Raw genomic sequence first — 23043 nt, 5'->3', positions numbered from 1 at the left:
GTAGCGTTAAAAACAACAATTCCCAATAAAATACTACCAATAAAGTAGTCAATAAAGTCAAGCACAATCGCAGTCCGGTGGGAACAGCTATGCAACTGGAGAGTGAACATTCCGAGGAGGTCAATTTGGGAATGCCTGCCAGAAGAGATCCGTTTTTATTGTCTTCTTAAAGGCCTCCAACGATGTTATATGGCGGATCTCTTCCGGCAGGTCATTCCAGACTTTTGGAGTGGCAACAGATATGGACAGAGTATCTCTCTGACCAATTATTGGTGCTTAAACAGGCATATGTATAGGGCAAAATATCTCCTAGGGCAGAATTTGGGATTAAAGTAAAGTTTCCAGGAGAGAAAAACGGGAAGGGAAGTTACCCTGTGTGCTTCAGAATGCTATGTAACACTATACAAAGTTACTAATATACTTGGGAACTAAGCCCAGTTCTAAAGTTTATTTCCTGAAGTTGTTTAAAACCAAATGGGTTTGAAACACTACAGACCAGTTTCTGTTAATCTGAAAGAGAAAGAATTAAGAACAGGCCGAGGAGAATAATGTTATGTTTCATGTTTAGATGTATATGATGACCATACTTTTATAATGTTCACTTTATGCCAAATAACAATGCATCAGTCCAGTGTGATTTTTATTAATAAGTACCTTATCAGGGCTGACTTTGGGTTTTAAGGATTTGCAGGAAGATGTACAGGTCAATGATGACAACAAACAAGAGCCAGCTGTGGAGTGCTCTGATCAGTGGTCAAACAACTGAGAAGCAGCATAGTCTAAGGATACTGGCTTCTATGGGAAGCCAGGTCAGTGAATGGAAAAACTAGTTCCATTCAGAATTTAATTCTGGATGAACATGTTGACCTGGCCTGTATTACAGAGATTGGCTAGATGGGGCTGGGGTATCAATCTCTCTCAGCTCTGCCCATCAGGTTTTTCTGTGCAGCAGCAGGTGAGACCTGGAAGTTGGGGAGATGGAGTTGCATTTTTCCTTTGGTTTGATAAAGACAATCCTTGTACACTTAAGATCTTGAGGACCATTTTAAATATGGAGATGCCTAACTCTGTAACATTTTATTCTTTATTCAGGTTGAAGAGGAAGACATAGTCTTTCTGGATCACAGTGAAAGTGATGATGAATTTGATCCAAGCACCCTTCCAGACCCTGATAGATACAAAGATTCAGACCAAGAGGCTGATCTAGAACATCATGGGTATGTGTTGTGTTTCAGTTTGATTAATTTCTCCTTACTCCTCGTTGTGTTCATTATCCATCTTGTCAAAATCTTGAACATATGAGAGAATATTGATGAAAGATACCTCTGTTCTCCCACAATTAGATCAACTGTTGAGCTATGCTTTCAAATGTGTATATATTTTGGTTTTCAAGTGCTTTTATTGCCATGCATATATTCATGAGAATATTAAAATAGCAGAGAATAATTTCGGTGGTGTGTTATTTGACCCTTGAAGAGCCTGTGGACCTGAACTGTGCACCCTTCTAACAGCACTTTCATCCCAGTTGTTGGGTATACATAACCCTCCATGTGTCAGTGATGGTGTCTCAAAACTTATGTTTGAATCTGATGGAGAAGTACAATTAACATCCTGTTCTGATTGTTTATGAGAATATACCTCTTCTTGGAGGTTACAAAGGTTTGAGGTACAAGTGTGAGCAGCTTAACTATAGAGATTGTAGTGTTATACAATTCTGTGCTTACTGTCCATTCTATATACTTCTATAGAAAACACATTTTGCTGGATGGGGGGGGGACCATTACTTATCATTCAAGTTTCTGTAATAGGGCTGGGCTACTTGTGGCCCTCCAGATGATTTGGGGTCATTAGCCCTAATCAGCATAGCCAATTGGAAGGATCACATGTTGCTTGCTTTTGTCCTAGTCCATAACAATTTGGTCATTATACTCTTTCTAGGCTTTTAGGAGAACAACTGTAAATCCTGTGGTATACTGTTGGCTTAAAATACCAATTGGGTTTCTTAATGGTTAGCAAGCTATTGTTAACATCAACAATGGAGATCTTGATTTTGTTGCATTATTTTTTATTTTTTATAGAAACCACAAGCAATTGTAAAAGCTTTTGTTCTGTACAGAAAGTTGCTCACCTACACACCTGAACTTTTATTTTGTTACATTGGCGGGATACAAACCGCCATATAGTACGTATAGGATACGTACTAGGGTTAGGAAGGGGCGGTGCTTCTGCACCCCCCTAACCCTAGTACGTATCCTATACGTACAAGATGGCGGCGCCCCTTCCACATGGGCGCCACCATCTTTACGTACTGGACCATAGCGTCCAGACGTGTCGCGTCCTTTGTGACGTAGTGAGTGCGCCCCTGGCGCCTCGCTACGTCGCAAACGCGACTCCAAAAGAAGCTCCATTTTGGAGCTTCTTTTTTGCTCCGCGCGGAAGCCGCGCGGTTTGGCTGCTGCAGCTCCTGCGCGGAGCAAACGGCGGCGGCGGGGAAGCGCCGCAAAGCAGCAGTTTGTATCCCGCCTATCTTTTTAATTGTTGTATAATGCCACAGGAATTAGTTTTAAGAGATATTGTAGAAATATAATTAGTAAAGGACAATTTTGGGATGATTCTGTGCTGTCATTTGTGGAACTTTCTGTCTTTGGCCAGAGACTGAACAAGATGAGGTTCTTTCCAATTCTGTAATTCTATGATACAGGTTTTTGACAGACATCTTCTTCACCATCATCCTTTGTTGTTGTGTTGCTTCCTAGGATGAAAGTTAGCTGCTGCAGATATTGCCTCTTTTAAACAAGAGTACTTAAAAAAAGAAAAGAATCAGAAACTTTCTACTAAAAAAATTGAATTGCCTCTCATTGCCTGTCTCTAGTTGTGGAAAGCTTTTTAGCCTTACTTTATCCTCATGGGCAAAACAATATACTACCCACTACTTTAAATTTGTCTTGAAATGAAACTGCCTTCAAGCTGTCCCTCCTCAAATGAGTAATTAAAACTCCAAGCATGTAATATGAATTCTTGATATATCTAGTGACATTTATCACATCAGTGTTTAAAGCTATCATACTCTTAAATAGTTAAAATGGTGAAGTGTTGGGGGTGGTCAAATGTGACATAGAAGCAATATCCCTAAATATTCATCAGACTGTCAAATTTAATTTTTAATGTATCTAATTCCTCAACCATTTTGAAAGGAAATTTTGAGCTAGAACAAAGTTGACACTGGACTTTTCATTAACTTCAGTTAATCACCAGTGTGTAGGACTGTAAGATCTTGATTTTCTGGTAGAGGATCAGGAAAAATAGGTGGTGGAAATGAAGGTCAAGTTGATTTAGACAGAACAAATCTCCGGAAAGTAGAAAGTGTTGTTTATTGAAAACCATTTGTAAAATGTAAATAACGAAATTGGTGTGTATGTTATGTTTATTGTGTTTCAATGAGAATATTTTTTTTTAAAAAAAGAGCCGCAACTTCCAGCATTGTTCACCATTGGCTGGGCTAATTAGGGATGTTGAGAGATATATTTCAACAAGACCGAGAAGACTTCATAATTTTCATCCCTGCTTTAGAGCACAAATAGCAATAGACTTTAAGATTAAGTTATGTGTGAGGAATAATCAGTTCTTTCATGGCTTGGCAAGGAATGCAGAAATTGAATGGTAATACATTTGGCTCACAAAAAGAGCAAATTAAGTGAAAAAGTGAACTACTGAACTGGCAATACTTATTGTGCCAGGTATTAGAAAACTGCTGCAGTGCCATTTGAAAGCATGCTAAATGGTGGCTGAATAAAATTTTAGAAACTTCTAAAGTTGTTAAGTCTAGTTTTCTGTAAAACTCAAATAAAATATACTGGTTGGCCAAATAACCTATGGCAAAGAATAAGTTTCTATATTTACCAAATTGTCTGGTACAGATTGAGTAGGACCAAGCATTAGAAATACAAAGAGGTATAAGAAAAAATGGTTAATGCACTTTACCAGAAAGGATGTGCCATGCTGAAAAGCAGTTAGAGGGTGTAAAGGTCTTTGTCAGCTTAATATTTAAAAAGTCTTGCATATCTACTGGTGTATGCTACTTATATTTTATTTTAACAAGTTTAATTACTTTTGTAAGCCACATTGAACTTTGGTGAAACAATACATAAATATTTTAAAAATATAAGTAACTACTTTGAGGTGGTTTGGAAAAAAGGAGAGAGAATGGAATAAAGAAACAAGAAACATGGCAAGGAGGATATGGGGGCAAACCTAGCAATACCTAGAGATGGTTTGGGGGCTGAATAGCACAAGCTGTTGAAGGATATTTTAATCTCATGTGCAGTGCAGTAGAGAGGGAGCAAACCGTGTAACAGTGAATGATGGACAATGAAGACAGTTTTGGCAGCCGCAGCTTCAGCAGACTGAAGAAGATGAAGTTTTGTGCCTGAAGGAATGGAGAAATGAAGCTTTGGTGACCGAGGCGAGTGATGATTAGTTGGTGGCCTCATTATGAGTTAGTATTCTCGTGTAGGTTGAGTGTGTTTGCTTTTATTTTTCCACCGATTGCACCATGGTTTTGAACATTCTTAAATGCTATGCAAAATGCTTTGTTAGCTTAGACAGATTTGTCTGTAATGTGAATAAAGCTTCTAGTTTGTAAAATAATGAGACATTCAGCTGAAGAGAGGCTACTTGTCAAGATAGCTATATGCTACTTCTAAGATCAAAAGCAATGTGCCTCTTGAATATATTTTACCACAGAACAGCAGCAGGATAGGGCTCTGTCCCTGTGGGTTTTTCATGGGCATCTGTTAATAATTCCAGGGCTCAATTCCACTTGGTTTGCAGTTCAACTAAGGTTTTAGGGTCTGTCAAAATGAAGCAAAGGCACATGCTTCTACTGTAGAAAACAGGAAGGATATAGGTTCTCTGATCCATTATGTCTCTTTCTTATATTTTCATATCCTTATAAGGGGACATTCAAAGGCAGGTAATATACTACTGTAATTTGGTTCATAATAATGGTTAACTGATGCAAGTGTGCAGAAAGTTCCCTATTCCCTCCACCTTTGAGTAGTCCTGCACATCTTCTCATGAGCCTCCCTGAGAAGAGGGATGAAACACCACAAACCAGGCTTGGTTTCTAAGATATCATAACAAAATCTTTCCTCTTACTTCCCACCAGTCTTACCTCCCCTCACCTGCATGAATCCATATATTATTATTATTGTTATTGTTATTGTTATTGTTATTGTTATTGTTATTGTTATTTATACCCCGCCCTTCAGCCCTATATTGTTTGGTGCAATGGCAACCTTCATGTTGGAAAGGGCTCGCCACTCCTAGTTCAAACAAGTGTTGGTTCAAACAATCCAGTATCAAATCATGCCAATGGTATCCATATAATTAGAGAATAGATTAAGGGGGAATGAATAGTGTATTAATTACTTTTATTGGCCATTTAGTCCAAATATTTTTTAAAGACTACAGACCTTATTTTGATCAGTGATCTAGGTTTTCCTCATTATGTTTTGACTATCCCTTGGTTAGTTCAAAACAGCTTCATCCAGTCTTGAATTCTAGAGCACCTAGACTAATAATGAATCTTATGGAGACAAATCTTTTTCCTTAGTGGCTTTATAAGCTTTATTTCAGAACTTTTACAGTGTACATTGAGTGACTAGAAAGAGAATAACCTGATACACAATGTATTTTCATTACTACTGCTATCTGCAGTCAACATTCTGATACTGAGTGAGGAAAAAGCCGTGCTGGGGCTCTGCAGAAGGGTCTGCATTAATTAATCTTCATTAGAATTCTTGCTACGGCCTTGTAAATTAAAATCTATGTGTGTGGTTTGCAGCCCAATGTCCTTGATTACCAAAACACCAATTCTCAAGGGACTGTCCACTTCCCTCCTTCTCTGTTGTTTTATGTTGGCAAACCAGCTTCCATTACAAAAATAATAAATTAGAGATTCAAACTGCATGAAGCTGTATACCAGGCCAAGAAAGTGCATTACTGATGTTAACTTTAAATGAGATTAACAGGTTTTACAAGAGCTATATTGGAAAGAAATGCAGGGACACAGGCCTATTGAAGAGTCATGCCATCTGCTGAACAAGTCTTTCTCTTTACTTTTCTGTGGGGAGAGATCAGGCTGCACTTAGTAACACTTTTAGTATATTCCTACTAACTGCTAAAAATGACGGAAATTAGGACGGACTTATTTGTCTTTTTGGCAGTCCAGGGTATTCGCAGAACTATCCTCCAGCACTATACTTCAAATGAGTTATTTTCTTCCTATCAGCATTCTTCACTGTCCAGTTTTCAGAACCATACATAGAAATTGGAAACAGAATGGGATGAACAATCTTGATTTTTGCATCCAATTATATATCTTTACACTTGATCATCTTTTCTAGTTCATTCATAGTAGCCCTTCCAAGTCCTAGTCTTCTTCTGATTTCTTGACAGCAATCCCCATTCAAAATTCCCTAGTCAATGTGACCAGTGACTAGGAGATTCTAAGAGTTATAGTGCAGAAAAGTAAAATTTCCAATTTTCAAGGGCGGGGGGTGAGATTTACTGTGTAGCTCATGCTTTTGGATCTGATCAGCTGCAAGTGCATCTTTCTGCTGAAATGCCTTGTGAGGTTTTAATGTTCACATCCATTCTTTTCATGTCAAGCATGCTCTCTGGAGCTGCCATCTTTTCAACTCATCTAAGCACTACTATAGCTAGGAATAATCTAGAGACATATCTGGGCCATTTGTTAAGCATGTACTTTCAACATTAATCCAAAAGCATTCCTTTGATTGCCCCAGCTTACAACGACATATCTCAAAAGCTCTGGATGAATTTTTGTGGTGTTGGTTGGACTGGAAGAAAAATCTTATCTATCTGGTAACTGATTTTAAAATTAATGGGCGGCAACCTAAGCATCTCTCTACACCCCCCAGAAGTCCCATTTTAGATTTTGTTTTGCTTTCTTTTTTATACTATCCTTTGTTTTAATTGCTAACCTTATTATGAACAGAAGCCCTGATTGCTACTTCAGTCAGCTCCTTGGTTTCAGATCCATTCCTGCCACTGAAATAGTTGACTGAATTGCAAATAGGATTAAGACATTTTAATTAACCTGACTTAAATATAATATAGCTATATATAAAACTTGATGTTTAAATTGTTATTTTAAATATTTAATTTAACAACTTAGGAATTTCACAGTGTATGATTTCTTATCCAAAAGATTTTACAGTTGGGTTTGGTTTCACAGTGACTTGCCCAAGATCTTTGAGTCAAATGGACATTTGAACTAGCCATCTCCAATTTAGGCCCTTGAGAGATTTGAAACTATAATTTCCATCACCCATGAGCATTCACCATGCTGGTTGTGGTAGGTGAGGGCACTTTTTTAGCCTATGTCACACATTGGATTTATGGAAAGAATATTCTGCAATAACTTAGCAGCTATCCCAAAACCCTGTTTATCTGTTCATGATGTTGATATTTTGTCCAGAGATGGCACAGTCAAGAAAGCGTTTTTGAATGAGCTTCAAAATTAGAGAAAAATTGTCCCTTTTTAGTGATCATCAGCCAAGAAGGAGTACTGTCAGGTTTTCCCCATATTTCAGATTTTTTGTTTGTTTTCCCCACTAAGCATGGTTCATGCTTACTTTCCTTTTCAGTAGTCTTGATTTCTCATTGCTTGTTTTCTCACCACTTAATAACTCTCTGCTAAATGTGTGAATGGGATGCCATTGCAAAGCCTTGGTTAGAACCGTAGAGTTGGAAGAGACCGCACGGGCCATCCAGTCCAACCCCTTGCCATGCAGGAAATCCAAATCAAAGCATCCCCAGCAGATGGCCATCTAGCCTCTGCTTAAGGACCTCCAAGGAAGGAGACTCCACTACACTCCGAGGGAGTTTGTTCCACTGTCGAACAGCCCTTACTGTCAGGAAGTTCTTCCTAATGTTGAGGTGGAATCTATTTTCCTGTAGCTTGCATCCATTGTTCCGGGTCCTGTTCTCTGGAGCAGCAGAAAACAAGCTTGCTCCCTCCTCAATATGACATCCTTTCAAATATTTAAACAGGGCTATCATATCCCCTCTTAACCTTCTCTTCTCCAGGCTAAACATCCCCAGCTCCCTGAGTCGTTCTTCATAGGACAAGGATTCCAGACCTTTCACCATTTTAGTCGCCCTCCTCTGGACACGCTCCAGTTTCTCAATGTCCTTTTTGAATTGTGGCGCCCAGAACTGGACACAATATTCCAGGTGGGGCCAGACCAGAGCAGAATATAGTGGCACTATTACTTCTCTTGATCTAGACACTATACTTTTATTGATGCAGCCTAAAATTGCATTGGCCTTTTTAGCTGCCGCATCGCACTGTTGACTCATGTTCAACTTGTGGTCTACTTGGACTCCCATATCCCTTTCACATGTAGTTTCATTCAGCCAGGTGTCCCCCATCCCATATCTGTGCATTTCATTTTTCTGCCCTAAGTGCAGTACCTTACATTTCTCTGTGTTGAATTTCATTTTGTTAGCTTTGCCCCAGCTTTCTAGTCTATTCAGATCATTTTGAATGTTGATCCTGTCCTCTGGAGTATTAGCTATTCCTCCTAATTTGCTGTCATCTGCAAATTTGATAAGTATGCTCCCAATTCTGTCATCCAGGTCATTGATAAAGATGCTGAATAACACTGGGCCCAGGACAGAGCCATGTGGGACCCCACTGGTCACTTCTCTCCAGGCTGAAAAAGAGCCATTGTTGAGCACCCTTTGGGTTCGGCCGGTCAACCAATTACAAATCCATTTAACAGTTCCTTTGTCTAGCCCACATTTTACAAGCTTGTTTGCAAGAATGTCATGGGAAACCTTGTCAAAGGCCTTACTGAAATCAAGATATACTATATCCACAGCATTCCCTTCATCTACCAAGCTGGTAATTTTATCAAAGAAAGAGATCAGATTTGTCTGGCATGACTTGTTTCTCTGAAACCCATGTTGACTTTTTGTGATTATGGCATTGCCTTCTAGATGTTCACAGACTCTCTGTTTAATTATCTGCTCCAGAATCTTTCCTGGTATTGATGTCAGACTAACTGGACGATAATTGTTGGGATCCTCTTTCTTCCCCTTTTTGAAGATGGGGACAACGTTTGCCCTCCTCCAGTCTGCTGGGATTTCTCCTGTTTTCCAGGAGTTTTCAAATATGATTGCCAATGGCTCGGATATTACATTTGCCAGTTCTTTTAGTACTCTTGGATGTAGTTCATCTGGTCCTGGAGACTTAAATTCATTTAGATTAACAAGGTATTCCTCTACTATCTCTACTTATTCTGTGCTGAAATTCCCCTGTTCTGTCCCCTGTTAGCATTTTGCCATCTTTTCCCCGCAGTGGCCCTACCATTTCCTTTTTCTTCCTTTTGCTGCAGACATATCCAAAAAATCCCTTTTTATTCTTTTTAACCTCTCTAGCAAGCTTGAGTTCATTCTGCGCTTTAGCTTTTCTGACTTTACCCCTACAAATGCCTGCTATTTTTTTTAATTCCTTTTTTGTCACTTCCCCCTTTTTCCATTTCTTATACATGTTCCGTTTCAAACTTAGCTCGGTTGAAAGTTCCTTAGTCATCCATCCTGGTTTCTTGAGACACCTCCGATTTTTCTTTCTCACTGGAACTGTTTGAAATTGTGCCTTCAGTATCTCTCTTTTGAGAAACTCCCATCCGTCCTGAACTCCCTTCCCTTTTAGTATTTCTGACCATGGGATCACTCTCAATACTTCTCTAAGTTTACTGAAATCCGCTCTCCTAAAGTCTAGAATGTGTGTTTGACTATGCCTGGCTTCTCCTTCCCATTGTATAACAAACTCCAGGAGAACATGGTCACTTCTACCTAATGATCCCACCACTTGTACCCCATTAACCAAGTCATCCTTGTTGGTTAGGATCAGATCCAAAATAGCTGATCCCCTTGTTGCCTCTTCCACCTTTTGGACCATGAAATAGTCTTCCAGGCAAGTGAGGAATGTGCAAGACCTTGAGGATTTTGCTGAGTGACTTCCAGCAAATATCAGGATAGTTGAAGTCGCCCATCACTACTACATCTCTCTTTTCTGACTGTGTGGTCATCTGTTCTAGAAAGATATCATCCAATTCCTCAGTCTGACTTGGGGGTCTGTAGTAGACTCCCACCATAACATCCTTGTTGTTTCCCTCCCCTTTAATTTTTATCCAGATGCTCTCCACCTGGCTTCCAGGATTGATGTCCTGGATCTCTTCACTGGTGTAAATATCTCTGACATATAGTGCTATTCCTCCTCCTTTCCTGTTTGGCCTATTTCTCTTAAAAAGGTTATACCCCTCTATTTCCACATTCCAGTCATGAGACTCATCCCACCAGGTTTCAGTGAGGCCTATTATATCATATTTGCTTTGTTGTACTAGGAGTTCAAGTTCATCTTGCTTATTTCCCATGCTCTGTGCATTAGTGTAGAGACATCGCAGACCACGGGTCCCATTTACTTGCTGCTTGTGCAAGTTTTTTTGCCTCCCACTGTTGGGTCCTTGCACTTTTTTTCTTGTTTCCTCTATGTCTGTTTGACTATTTTCTCCAGCCCTTTCACCTTCCTTTATATTGTCTCCCTTCCCCACGGAACTCAGTTTAAAGCCCTCCTGATCAAGTTCTTGAGACTGTTGGCAAAAACATTTCTTCCAACTGGCGTAAGATGCAACCCATCCGTTGCAAGAAGTACCTCCTCATGGAACTGCAGCTCATGATCAAAGAATCCAAATCGTTCTCGGCGGCACCATCTGCGAAGCCAGTTGTTCACATCCGCTATTTTCTTCTCCCTTCCTGGATCATGCCCTTCAACTGGCAGAAGAGACGAGATGACAACCTGTACATCCATTCCTTTCAGCTTCCTACCAAGTGCTTCGTAATCCCTTTTGATGTTCTGCAGGCTGTGTCTTGCAGTATCATTGGTTCCCACGTGGACCAAAAGGAAGAGGTATTGGTCAGTAGGCTTGACCAGTCTTGTCAGCCTCTCTGTCACATCACGGATCTTTGCCCCTGGAAGACACCTCTCGAGACATCTTGTCAGGCCTACAAATCACTGTTTCTGTACCCCTCAGCAAGGAGTCCCCCACTACGACCACACGCCTGCTCCGAGGTTTAGCAACAGCTGTTCCCTTGGGTGGGACTCTCGGGCTTGCCTGCTCTGTCCCTGAAGTCTGTCCATGCTGCTCTTCTTCATCCTCCTTGATAAGGGAAAGAGCTTCGAATCGATTCTCTAGCTGCAACCTCCCCAAACAATCCCTTCTTGGCCTACTTCTCTGTGCGACATTCCTCCAGCTGTCTGCCTCCTGTGTATGTGAAGTGACCTCCTCGGCTCCAGCATCTTCCTCTGCGTTGTATTCGTCCAGGATTGTTAGTTCTGTTGTGTCCAGGAAATCCTCCTGCTCCCTGATATGCTGACGTGTAGCTACTCTGGACTCCAACTGCTGCACTTTCTCCTCCAAGAGGGCTACCAACTTGCACTTGGGGCATATGAAGTTCTCCACTTCTGTAGGCAAGAAGACAAACATCCCACAAGAGTTGCAGGTGACTGCCGTGGTTCCTTCAGTGTCCATACTGAAAAGTCTTAGGAAATTACTGGAACAGGACTGTGGGCTTCCTCCTGAAAAAAGAATCTTCCAGAAAACACCAATGTTAAAGCTCCTGATGTTTCAACAATTTGTGGCAGTGAGCTCAATCAACTCTGCCTCTGCTGTAGATTTCAGTGGCTGTCCAGCTACCTCTCTCCTCCTCCTCTCTGTAGCAGGAACTAGATGTCCTGCAAGTTTCTAGCAACTGTTGGGGCTTAGACTGCCATATTAATCCCCAAGGAGGCCTTAGAGAACCCTGCCCCTGTTGCCCCCCAATTAATTTTTTGTCTCCAATCCCTCCTAGAGGTCACGAGGTGCAATTTCATCACATTACTGTTCCTCTTTGTGCCGTTCTGGCCCCAGAGGAGGCCTTTCCTCCAACACAAAAGATAATTTCTTTTTCTAAAAAAAAGTCATCTCCTGGGGATAAAATGACATGGGAGGATGTGCCAAAACTGACTCCCACACCCTTGGCAACATTTGGGGGCAACCATTTGCGGGTAGGAGGATTGGGGTAGCCAGGAGGCTGCATGAAAAGGGTTTTGTGGAGTTATATGTGGCTACAGTTTCCTCATCCCATCTGTAGTGTGATCCCTGCTATAATATGTTCCCCATTACTGTACACACATTTACAGACTTAAATTGTAAATGATGTTCCATCAAGCAGCTCCAAATACTGTAATAGGTGACTGAAAAAATAACATCACAAAAATAAAAAAGCAATGGCTCCATCCTACAAATCCTGGAATTTATAGTTGTGGCATCAGAGCTGTCTTACAGAGAAGGCTAAATGTCTCACATAACTATAATTCCCAGAATTCCATAGCACTGAGCCATGGCAGTTATAGTGGTGTGGAACTGGATTATTTCTGCAGTGCAGATGCTGTCCTATTCTTGTGAGTTTGAGCTTGAGCAGATGGGCAAAAGGAGTAGCCAAAGGCATTGTTGAGTTTGCTCTCTTGTTGGTCTTGCCATCTGTCAAAACTGGCATATTGTATCCATGTTGAGAAAGATACTGCAGGCATCTGAGAAAACTGAACCAGTCGTTGCCCTCCTTCTTATCTGATCACACTTAAACATTTTGCTCTGTGCCAACGATACCATCTCAGGCTCATTCCTGACATTGGATATGGTGGAGCAGCCACCCAAGGCAACAGATGTTGGGAGGCAACAGCAAGTTGTTGGAGGAAGGAACTGTATACTACAAGGTCTTTCCCCTAATCTAGACTGATTCCCATGGGAACAGTAGAAAATACCATCCTGTAGCAGCACTGAAGAAAGATGCAGTCCAGAAAGTTGACATGCAAGGAGAAGGGGGATGCCATTTTATCCCTAAACTCAGGCAGGAAAATATCCTGGTCTAGTCATGTACCGATGCCAGGCACTGTTGTCCACTTGGGATTTTTGCTGCCTGAATAGTGCTAGAATAGCAGCAATTACCACCTAATGGCCTCCAGAAAGGCTTTGCAGTACTCTCCCCTACACAAGAGACGTCAGGGGAATACTGATGGCATTAGGTTCCCAGTGACCAATCACATGTAGCCACTGCTGATGACTGGTCTTTACACAGACTTCACAAATTTAATCAGTCCATTACTAAGGGAATCTCTCATTCACCGTGCAGTAAAAGGGTCACAGTAATTACCTGAGTTACAAGAGCATTGTGAAAACAACAACTGTTGTTATTATTGTTGTCGTTATTGTTGTTTCTTACCAACCTCTCCCCATGAAAAACAAGGCAAAGAAATATTTACCGGTCTCCGTAACAAGATATAAAAATAGCAGCATGACGTAGTGGTTTTGAGTGTTGGTCTACAACTCTGGAAACCAGAGTTCGATTCCCAGCTCGGCCATGAAACCCATTGGTTGACCCTGGACAAGGATCACTCTCTCAGCCCCAGAGGAAGGCAATGGCAAACCCCTCTGAACAAATCTTGCCAAGAAAAGTCAGAAATGACTTGAAGGCACAAAACAATGTCAACAATAAGTGATTGAATTCATATGCAGTCATACTTAGAGTAGACCCGCTGAGATCAATTGGACTTAAGTTAGACCTGATCAAGTCCCATTGATTTCATTTATTCTGCTCTAAGTATGACTATTCCTGGGTTTGACCCAATATTTCTAAACGTTGCTTCATCAAAAATGTTAGTGTTAGATTAATGATATGCTAATAACAGGGAAGGTAATGGAAAGCACACAATAACAACACCTTAGTAGTCAGTTTGCCACCCATGTGCAATAAAGATGCAGTTCTGGGTTTGCACCTGATCTTCCTCCAATAATTGTATATTCTTTTTCTTTCTTCAGTTTAATAGAAAGGTAGGGAATGACAGTCTGGATGTGGTCTTGGTGACATAAAGCAGCACAGGTAGGCAAAGCATATGGATTGTGCACCTGCAATCCCAATGCAAAACAGGCAGGTCTAATTTTATCCAACTTGGCAGAGGCAGCAAAAATGAAAATATTTTTTCTGACTTATTTATTTTAGGATTTCATCTTTCTATCCTGATATTGCTTATGACAGTCACATTTTAATATGTACTTTTTTTTTTAAAGCCCTAATACCTATTTAATAGTGATAGGGCCCTGTTGCTCCACAGTTCTAAATAAAGCTGACTGAAACAGAATGCATTTAAGAAGATAGGAAGATCCTTGCTGGATGAGGCCAAATTGCTATCGAATTCAGCATTCTGCTCCTCCAGTGCTCAATGAGATGTCCCTGTGGAAAGTCTAGAAGCAGGACATGAGCCCAATAGCACTTCCTACACATGTTCCTCATCAGCTGACATCCAGTGCACATTTAATTTTTGCTAGATAAATGTGTTTTGGCTACCCATCTGTATATATTATACATGCACACACACTTTCACACATCACTAGGTAGATTTCAGATCAGCCTGAAGGAGGGGAGTAGTGCAGAGGATTTTTGAGGACAAAAACAGCAAGAGATAGTGTGGTGAAATTCTTTGAATTTTGGACTAAAGCTCCAGGAAACCAGGGTTCAAATCCCCACTTGACCATGGCAACACAACAAGTGACCTTGGGGTTCTCACATTCCCTCTGTCTCAGATGAAGGCAATGGCAAACCCCCTCTGAACCAATCTTGCTAAGAAAGCCCTGTGATAGGGTAATCTTAGCATCACCACCACCATAACAATACACTAGATAGTTGTCATCTTAAAAACAGGAACAAATTTGATGACTTGCAAACTGACTGATTTGTACTTCTTGGGTTAAGTGAATTCTTGTAACCAAAAATCAATCCTAATAGAGGACCAATTTCTTGGTCCAGTAACATACCTTGAGAAACTGATTCATCTTGTATATCGATACAGTCTTAAAATACCAAAATATTGGAAAACAGTGATCAGAACAGGCTTTATACCTGTTGTGCATCATTGTATCAAACCTCATTATCGGTATATTAAGAAAAAAACTGGTTTGGCACATATTAGATAAACTTAAAATGTTATTTTATTTTTTAACAGTGCTCCGTTCTGTGTCAAGTACTATGCAGCTTCTACCATAAACTATGTTTTTAAAAATCCTATGTAAATTTGCTTTTGTTCAAGCTATTCAAGATTTAGGATCAATTCATGAAAGCTGATGGAATGCTGTGAAAGTATTATGACGGATCAGGAAGTAATTAATGTAAGAAAAACCATGAGAGACCTGGGAAGATAAAGTTGACCATGGGGTTTTTGAACCTGTCTCAGTGTTAAAAGTGATGATACCTGAGAGACACTAATGACGTGTATGCTCTGATAGAGCTGACATTAGTTGTGACTGAGTCTCAGGGAAAGCAGTAAGATTTGTTAATCACCATTCATTTCTTCTTTGGTTTCAATTTGTCCTGCATCACCATCGTATATATACTCAGAACCAAGTATTACTGTGTTCAGTGCACTTTATTGAAAATATAAGAAATGCCATATGGATTAGACCAGAGGCTGATTTGTGTTCACACTGGTGAATGTTTTGTTGTTGCCACACTGACAATTCATTTTTCACTTGTGTACATTAAACCACACTTGTCATTTAGATAGCCATTCCTCCGATTTGGAGAGAGAGTATGGGATTTCTTTCTGCCCCTTTGTATTTTGAGCAAAGAGATGAGTTACACTGATCAGATATGTGGGCATTAGTGGACAACTTCCAGAGCTCCATAGTCCACACATGCCTCCCTAGCACCCCCTTCCCCGATATAGCTTACATTTCCAGGACATATCCTACATTTCAATCTTCTGACCAGGAAGAATTCCAAAATGATCTCCATTTTGACTCTGAGGAATCTATGTTTATATGGAGGTTTTTAGCTTTTGTTTTGGAATGCCCTACATTTTTCTTGAATGCCTTACATTTTACGTTGCCCTGTCCTCCTTTGCAGTTAGGACATCTGGTCTCCCTTCCCCTGCAATGCTGCCCTAACAGTTTTCATTTTAAAAATAACTCAGAATAGCTCCTCTTGCCCTCTAGGAAGTGTGTGGTGTAATTTCATTATGTTTTTAAGCCCAGGAGGGGTTTCCAGCATCCCCCGAAATCCCAAGGGGTGCACATGCAAAGTTAAAAGAACAACCCTGTTTGAATTCAGTCCTGTGACTGTGACAGGTACTTACAAAAGGTGAGACAATCAACTCCGATAATCCTCCTACCTACTGCCTCAGCCTTAAAGAGACCTTTAAGAATGGATATGAGCAACATCAAGGTTTGGGAGGCCACATCCATGGCCCCATGGCCTGATCTGGAGGCTATTTTGTGATTGAACTCATTTCCAAATGCTTGGAGTGAGACCACACAAACAAGCTTGGAAGGCTGCACAAGGACTACATTTTGCCCACTCTTTTCCAAGCCAATGTGTATGATTGTGATGGGTCAGGACTGTATGAAAATCAGGTATCCCATTTAGGCAAATGCAGGATTGGGCTTGGTTTATGTTGGTTGATGTTAAAGCATTAAAATCTTACTAGCTGAAGAGTCAGCCCAGTGAAGAAGAAAAACATGCCTATCTGTTCTGACAGAGATTTCAGGAGACAGAAGGATGGTGGGTTGGTTACAGGTGTGTGAGAAAAGAACAGATGAAAAGCTGAGTGAAAAGCAGTGAAATGTAATAAATATAATTTAGGGATGCTTGTGAGTATGTTTGAATTTGGGTAGAGTCAGCTTGGGGAATTTGACTGGTGTAAAAAAAGTCCTTGAGAGGTTTGCGATAGCAAGTTTCTTTCAGATTTTTTAAAAAAATGTTTCTTGTGGAATTCTTAAAATTAATCTTATTAACTATCAATATTGCCTTCTGTAAAATATTATCAGGAGCCAGCATGATGTAGTGATATGAATGTTGGACTGGGACTCCTGGAAACCAGGTTCATAGAATTATAGAGTTAGAAAAGACCACAAGGGCCATCCAGTCCAACCCCTTGCCAAAGAAATACAATCAGTGCACCTTGACAGATGGACATCCAGCCTCTCTTCAACTCCCAGTTCAGCCATGGGAACCCACTAGTAACCTTGGGCAAGTTACACTCCTTCAGCCTAAGAGGAAGACAATGACAAATCTCAGAATAAATCTGGCCAAGAAAACCCTATGAGAGAGTTGCTGTTATGTTGGAGTCCATTTGAAGGCATATAACCACAACTATACAAAATATTATCCCAGTAATAAGTACCTTTAGTTAATTTATTAGATCGTCTCAGACTGTATTCCACTTCACACCAGATTTAGGCCAAATTACCAGGCTTCCAGAACACTTTAAATAATTGGTGGAAACAACATTAAATCTGACTGCCGAGTCTTGTGAGGAGATACATAGACTCTAAGGACATGTTTTGTTTTTGTTAAAAAGTCAATAAAGGAGACGTTGAAGGAAAGCATTTTTTCATACCCCACCTTGCACAATAACTTTCTACCAGCACAGTATCACTTTTGGATTAAACCCATTTACTTGCACAGTGGAATATCATCATTTGCTTTCTATTATATTTTCTTTCATGATTTTTCTAATACCAGCTTATTTTCTTTTCAGACCTGGTTGTATGCTCCTCCACATGCAGGATAAATACATCTTATCTGGCTTATATGCAGCAGTGAACTCTATTATTCATGGAATTTTGTACAAATACATTATGCTGGATTCATCTAGGTGTCTTGGCCAAGACGTTGATAGTAGTTCCCAGCGGAAAGTAGTCAGAGTTTGTTAGTCTCCTTTTGGAAATTCAGAACAAATCTCAAACAGAATGTTTTAATTTGACTCCCCTTAAAAGGTAACTAGCGACTCACGGAAGCAGTGCAAATCTCAGGAGGAGTCACTTGGATAATTGGAAAGAGCGCGTCATGGGTAGTATTATTTTGGAGTATCATTGGAGTTGATGGATGCATGAAGTCTTATCTCTAGGCAACTGTTAGTGGCTATGTGATGCAACATATTGCTGCCACATCAAAATTAATAGCACCTACAGCTAGGAGAAACTTGTTTTAACATTACCAACTGGTACTTGCATTTTCTAATACTAGTGGGCAGATTGGGATGGAAAACGTGATGCTGCAGAGGTATACAGATTGGTGGACAAGAATTTCCTTTGATAGCTGGAGAAATAGGGAATCTAGTACTCCCAGAAAAAAAGAAAACATGTCTCAGCATTTCCCAGTAATAGTGCAGTGAGTTGTGGTTAAATACCAAGTTTCTCTCCCCAAATTTATTTATTTATTTCATTTCATATCATTAGTATGCTGCCTTTCTCCCAGAAGGGACCCAAGGCAGTATGTTTTGACACCACAACTCCCATAGATGAGAGGATTTGTGGGTCAACACAAACAATGAAACTAGAGCTGAATGAAAACTTCCTCATCTCTAGCCTGCACAAATGCATGTTGTACAATATAGGTGACATATGAGTGACAGGGGTGATTGGTGACTCTGGAGAAGAAAAAGGAGAAACAAAAAGGTTGCTCCTGAAAGAAATTTGTTAGTTGTAAAAACCTGACATGTTTTGGATTGAAACATTCCTTCACAATTTGAGACTTTTGAGGAAGTCAGCATCAAACATGTGAGACTTTTCTGCTACTTTGTTGTTATTGTCGTGTACCTTCAAAACATTTCCAACTTATGGCAACCCTAAAGCAAACCTATTATGGGATTTTCTTGGCATAATTTATTCATAGAGGGGTTGCCATTTCCTTCCTCTGGGGCTGAGAGTATGTCCCTTGCCCAAGAGCACCCAGTGGTTTTCTATTGTTGAACAGGGATTTGAACCCTAGTCTCCAAAGTCCTAGTCCAACGCTCAAACTGCTATACCACACTGTAGTCATAATGTTTAAATACTCTCTCAGTATTCTAGATGAGATAGGCCTTTTGTCTGATCCACTAGGGCCCTGCTTATGTTCTTGCAATCTAACATATAATGTAATTGATCTTATCCAAAAGTTCAGAGCTCTCTATCTCATTTAATACTCATATTTTCTTCCTCTCTTTTAAAATTATGTTGTTACTAATTTTTATTATGTTGTTACTAATTTATAGCCTTCAAGTCAGCTCAAGGCAGTGTAAATTGGCAAAGCTCTCCACCTTGTTAATTTATCCTCACAACAACACTATGAAGTGTGTTAGGCTGAGTGAGTGACTGGCCCAAGGCCACAGTCCTGGAACTCCCAAGTCCCTAAGCAACACTGTCATTGCTCCATCTCGCATTTCCACCTCCTGCTTGAGCATGTTTTTGTGCCACTGCAGGCAGTGAATGCAGGCTACCAGGAGGAGCTCTGCTGGCAACACAAAAAGATTTTAAAGAATGAGAAAGCTTATTTTAAAGGGAGGGGGACTGAGCTGTTGGACAGGTTCCCACCTTGCCACCCATAACATGAAGAGAAATGAAATCTCCTTTAAAAGTTTGGTGGAATGGTGCATATAGATTCATGGAGGATAGTTTCCTCATTGGCTTCAGAGCTGGCTCTTCCAGAGGCAGCTGCTTGTAACTGTAGATGTTGAGAGGCAACCATAGTAGCCCAACTCCTTCCCTCCTGAGCCAGAGGCCATTGCACTCTCTTGCAGGACAATGCTCTTTGTGCCACACATCTTGTGAAGCCCTAAACTACCTAGGTACTCATCTAGGAGATGGAAGATGCTGTCTGACTGTCTGTGTTTGATGTTTCCACTGCCCACTCAGTTTATGCTTAGCAATGGTATGTGGGACTGCATCTTGTGTTTTGTGGTAAGTGGGAGAGCCAGAATAATGGCTAGCTAGGATGGCTGTGTAAGCCCTCCATTGTTTGCAAGCAGAGTGCCACCAAGTACTTTTGCTATTTTTTAAACCCTCCTTTCTGGGATTCCCCTGGGTATTGGCAGTTGTGAAAACTGTGGTACTGGAGTAGGTTGACTTTTGGGGGGGGGCGTTGACACATGTAGGTAATATATTTGGTTGGCGTGAAGCAAAGGTGAAATAAGTTTAGTAAGGGACATCACTAGGGGGTCAGAGGGTGCGGACTGCACCAGGTGACACCCTAAAGGGGGAGGTGACCCCACTGCTTCCCAAATATAGCGCGCCTTCATCATTCATGGGCACCTTTTATGCTGCTTTCAGCATATGCTGAAAGCCACGCAACAGAGTTGCAATGGCGTGCGTGCCTGTGGCGCGCACACTGCATGTCATGCACGAGCCCCATTATTTTCAATGGGGTCGAGCATACACACCATTTGCCTTATGCGGAGGGGTCCAGAACGGATTCCCCGCGTAAGGCAAGGGCACACTGTATGCCTTTTGGCAGAACTGGGCTGTGACATTTGCCTGCATCCCTTTAAAATGCTGAAGAAATGGTGTGAGTGGGCAAGGCTCAGTCGGAGGAGAAAGGAGAGGCCCCAGTTTTTTTAAAAAAATACATTTTAATTTTAAAAAATCTTTTAATTTTTTCTTTAAAAACATCACAACTTACCAAATTTTCACGTTAATCATATGAAACTATGTACATGTAAATACTGTTGGTCCTCTGTTTGCATGGGGGATCCATTCTGGACCCCTATGAAAACGGAGCCTTGCACATATTCAAGCTTCATAGGCTTGAATAAGGTGTGGCTCAGGCACGCGCGCCATTAGAATTAATGGAGCTCGCCCCTCCGTGCATAATCGAGGTCACAGATCTGAGATCTGCGAGTTAGGAGGGGCGACTGTACATTCAGGCTGTGTGTATGATACTGAATTTTAAAGGTAGTTGTTTATGTCACAATTATTACCATTATATTCAGTAATATATGGGAATTATGATTTAAGAGTAATGTTTTTACAAAAAACATGACTAAGGATTCTGTATGGTGTGTCATGGGAGGAAGTCAACAGCAATAGCAATAGCAAGTACATTTCTGTACCACTTATCAGTGCACTTAAGCACTCTCCAAGGGGTTTACAATGTATAAGCTAATTGTCCCTAACTAGCTAGGTACTCATTATAACTACCTCGGGAGGATGCCAGGCTGAGTCAACCCTGGAGCCCCTGGCTGGTATCGAATTCATAACCTTGCTACTGTGAGTGAGTGGCTGCAGTACTGGCATTTAACCACTGCACCAACAGGGGGGTTACACCATGGGTTATCACACTGGCTGATGTCAATCCTAGTGATGCCACTGGGTTTACTCCACAGTATTGACTTCAATTTATATCTAATTCGTATGTGATGTGTTGGTTGTCTACTGTCAGGGTTAAGTGCATTCTACCCATAAATTAATCTGAATTGGTTCTTTATTTTGTCTGCTTTATTTTTCATCAGTTATTTTCACACCACTACTCCCCAGAAACATTTTTTAAAAAAGATTTTGAGTTGTTCATGTCTGGTTTTCTCTTCACAACTGTCACCATGTTTGTCTCTTATGACCCTGCCTCATTTAAATTGAATTATTTGCTTGAATGGTGCCTGTTGGCCTAAAATCACACATCTTAAAAGAGTTGTTGACTTATTTTTGCAGTGATCTTGGGATGGACAAGCAGTTTCTTGGAAGAAGAACATCAGCAGCAGAGACAGAGCCAAAAAGAAAGAAGATGAAACTCAGCCAAGCAGATTCATTTGAACCATTAGATACAGGACTTTCCCTTGCAGAGGATGAAGCTCTAGTATTACATCTGCTCAACAGTCAAAGCTAATATTTCCCCTGGCCACTCTTATTTTAAAACTATTTTGTATATTTGTATTACAAAGGCAACAGGCTAGCCGAATGCCAGTTAATATTATTGTATGAATGCCTGAGATCAAAGTCTTCTCATTGAATGGCTCATAACCAATTTCAGTTTTCAGCTGACTTTAAATGCTATATCGGATCACACTTTCAAGATGGCAATAAACTGCTCTAAAATGTATACTAAGACCTTAATGTACATAAGAATTATAAATTATCAGAATTATAAAACGTTCTTATCGTGGGGTAGCTTTGTTAAAAAGTAAAAGGACCGAACATTGCTTTTTTGAATGAATAAATGCCTCCCCTTTAGTTATGTTAACGATATACCCTTTTTCCAAAACTAAATGACGTATCATTTAACTGTGGTGATTTGCTTGAAAGCTGTTTGTTTTTTTTTTTTTTTTTTTTTGAAATTTTGTAAACTTGGAATAAATTTTGTTTATCCTTCATTTCCAGCCAAATCTCAGTCTATTAAACTGATATTTGTCCAAACTAGAATACTCTGTGTTGCTTCTAGTTGAGGCTTTTAGTGTGCTGTCACTGTGCCTAATGCATGGAATTTTATGCAGGGCCCAGTCCAGGTTTCCCTGCTATTGCATCTTCCCCAAAAAATTACAAATGATCTAGTAGAAAGGGAAGAGTAGAACAGCTATACAGTTATTTAGTGAGTGTGAACTAGAAAATAAGTAACTGAGGGAAGATGGGAAGACAGTGATGACTGCATTCAGGATGCACTTCCTTTCTTGTCATTCATTTCCAGTTCCACAATCATTTATGGAAAATAAGTCCATTTCCTCTCCCTCTTCCCAACCTGTGGGATTTTTGTTGTTTTTGCTGTTATCGGCACAGCAAATCAGCAAAGCTTTGTCAACTTCACACAGATGTTAAAGCTGTACAGTTGGAATACAGCACACATCACCAAGGCAAAGTTGTGCACTTATACTAACTAAAATTGCACAATTTTTATAAGCGTCTACATGGTTCAACACTGAAAAAGGGAGAGCAGAGTAGAATATTTCCTTGAATGTGAGGCCCATGGACTATTTATCCCTATAATTCACTTCTTCCCTACCAAGGCTGCTTCTCTCCTGCCACCCCCTACTCTGCCACTCTTTCTCAGCTAGCTTTCTGCACAACTTGCTCCCTAAACTCTCTGGGCTCTCCTTCTTTCATGCCCTCCCTGTCTATTCAGATAAGTAGCTGAAAAAGAATTGCAAAGTAGGGAGTGGCAGGAGAGGAACAGCCCTGG

General features: G+C 40.5%; 1 protein-coding gene across 3 annotated transcripts in view; it reads left to right on the top strand.

Moving 5' to 3' along the window:
- The window catches only part of DDX10 (DEAD-box helicase 10), a 230579-nt gene extending 208336 nt beyond the window's left edge, over positions 1 to 22243 (top strand). For 2 of the 3 annotated variants that reach the window (XM_089512692.1, XM_089512696.1), the window contains exons 17-18: positions 1093 to 1217; positions 21585 to 22243. In XM_089512692.1, coding sequence (XP_089368818.1) covers positions 1093 to 1217; positions 21585 to 21759 — 300 coding nt within the window. In that variant the 3' untranslated portion in view covers positions 21760 to 22243. Of the gene's footprint in view, positions 1 to 1092; positions 1218 to 4324; positions 4458 to 21584 lie in introns of those variants that run through there. The other variant, XM_089512693.1, reaches the window with a different exon arrangement.
- Positions 22244 to 23043: the final 800 nt, after the last annotated feature.

This window comes from Sceloporus occidentalis, unplaced genomic scaffold (genome assembly GCF_023333645.1).
Source record: "Sceloporus occidentalis isolate IW3139 unplaced genomic scaffold, rSceOcc1.0.p SCAF_2, whole genome shotgun sequence".
NCBI lineage: Eukaryota > Metazoa > Chordata > Lepidosauria > Squamata > Phrynosomatidae > Sceloporus > Sceloporus occidentalis.
The sequence above is the reverse complement of the archived record's forward strand: the minus strand, read 5'-3'. Positions and strand labels throughout refer to the sequence as shown.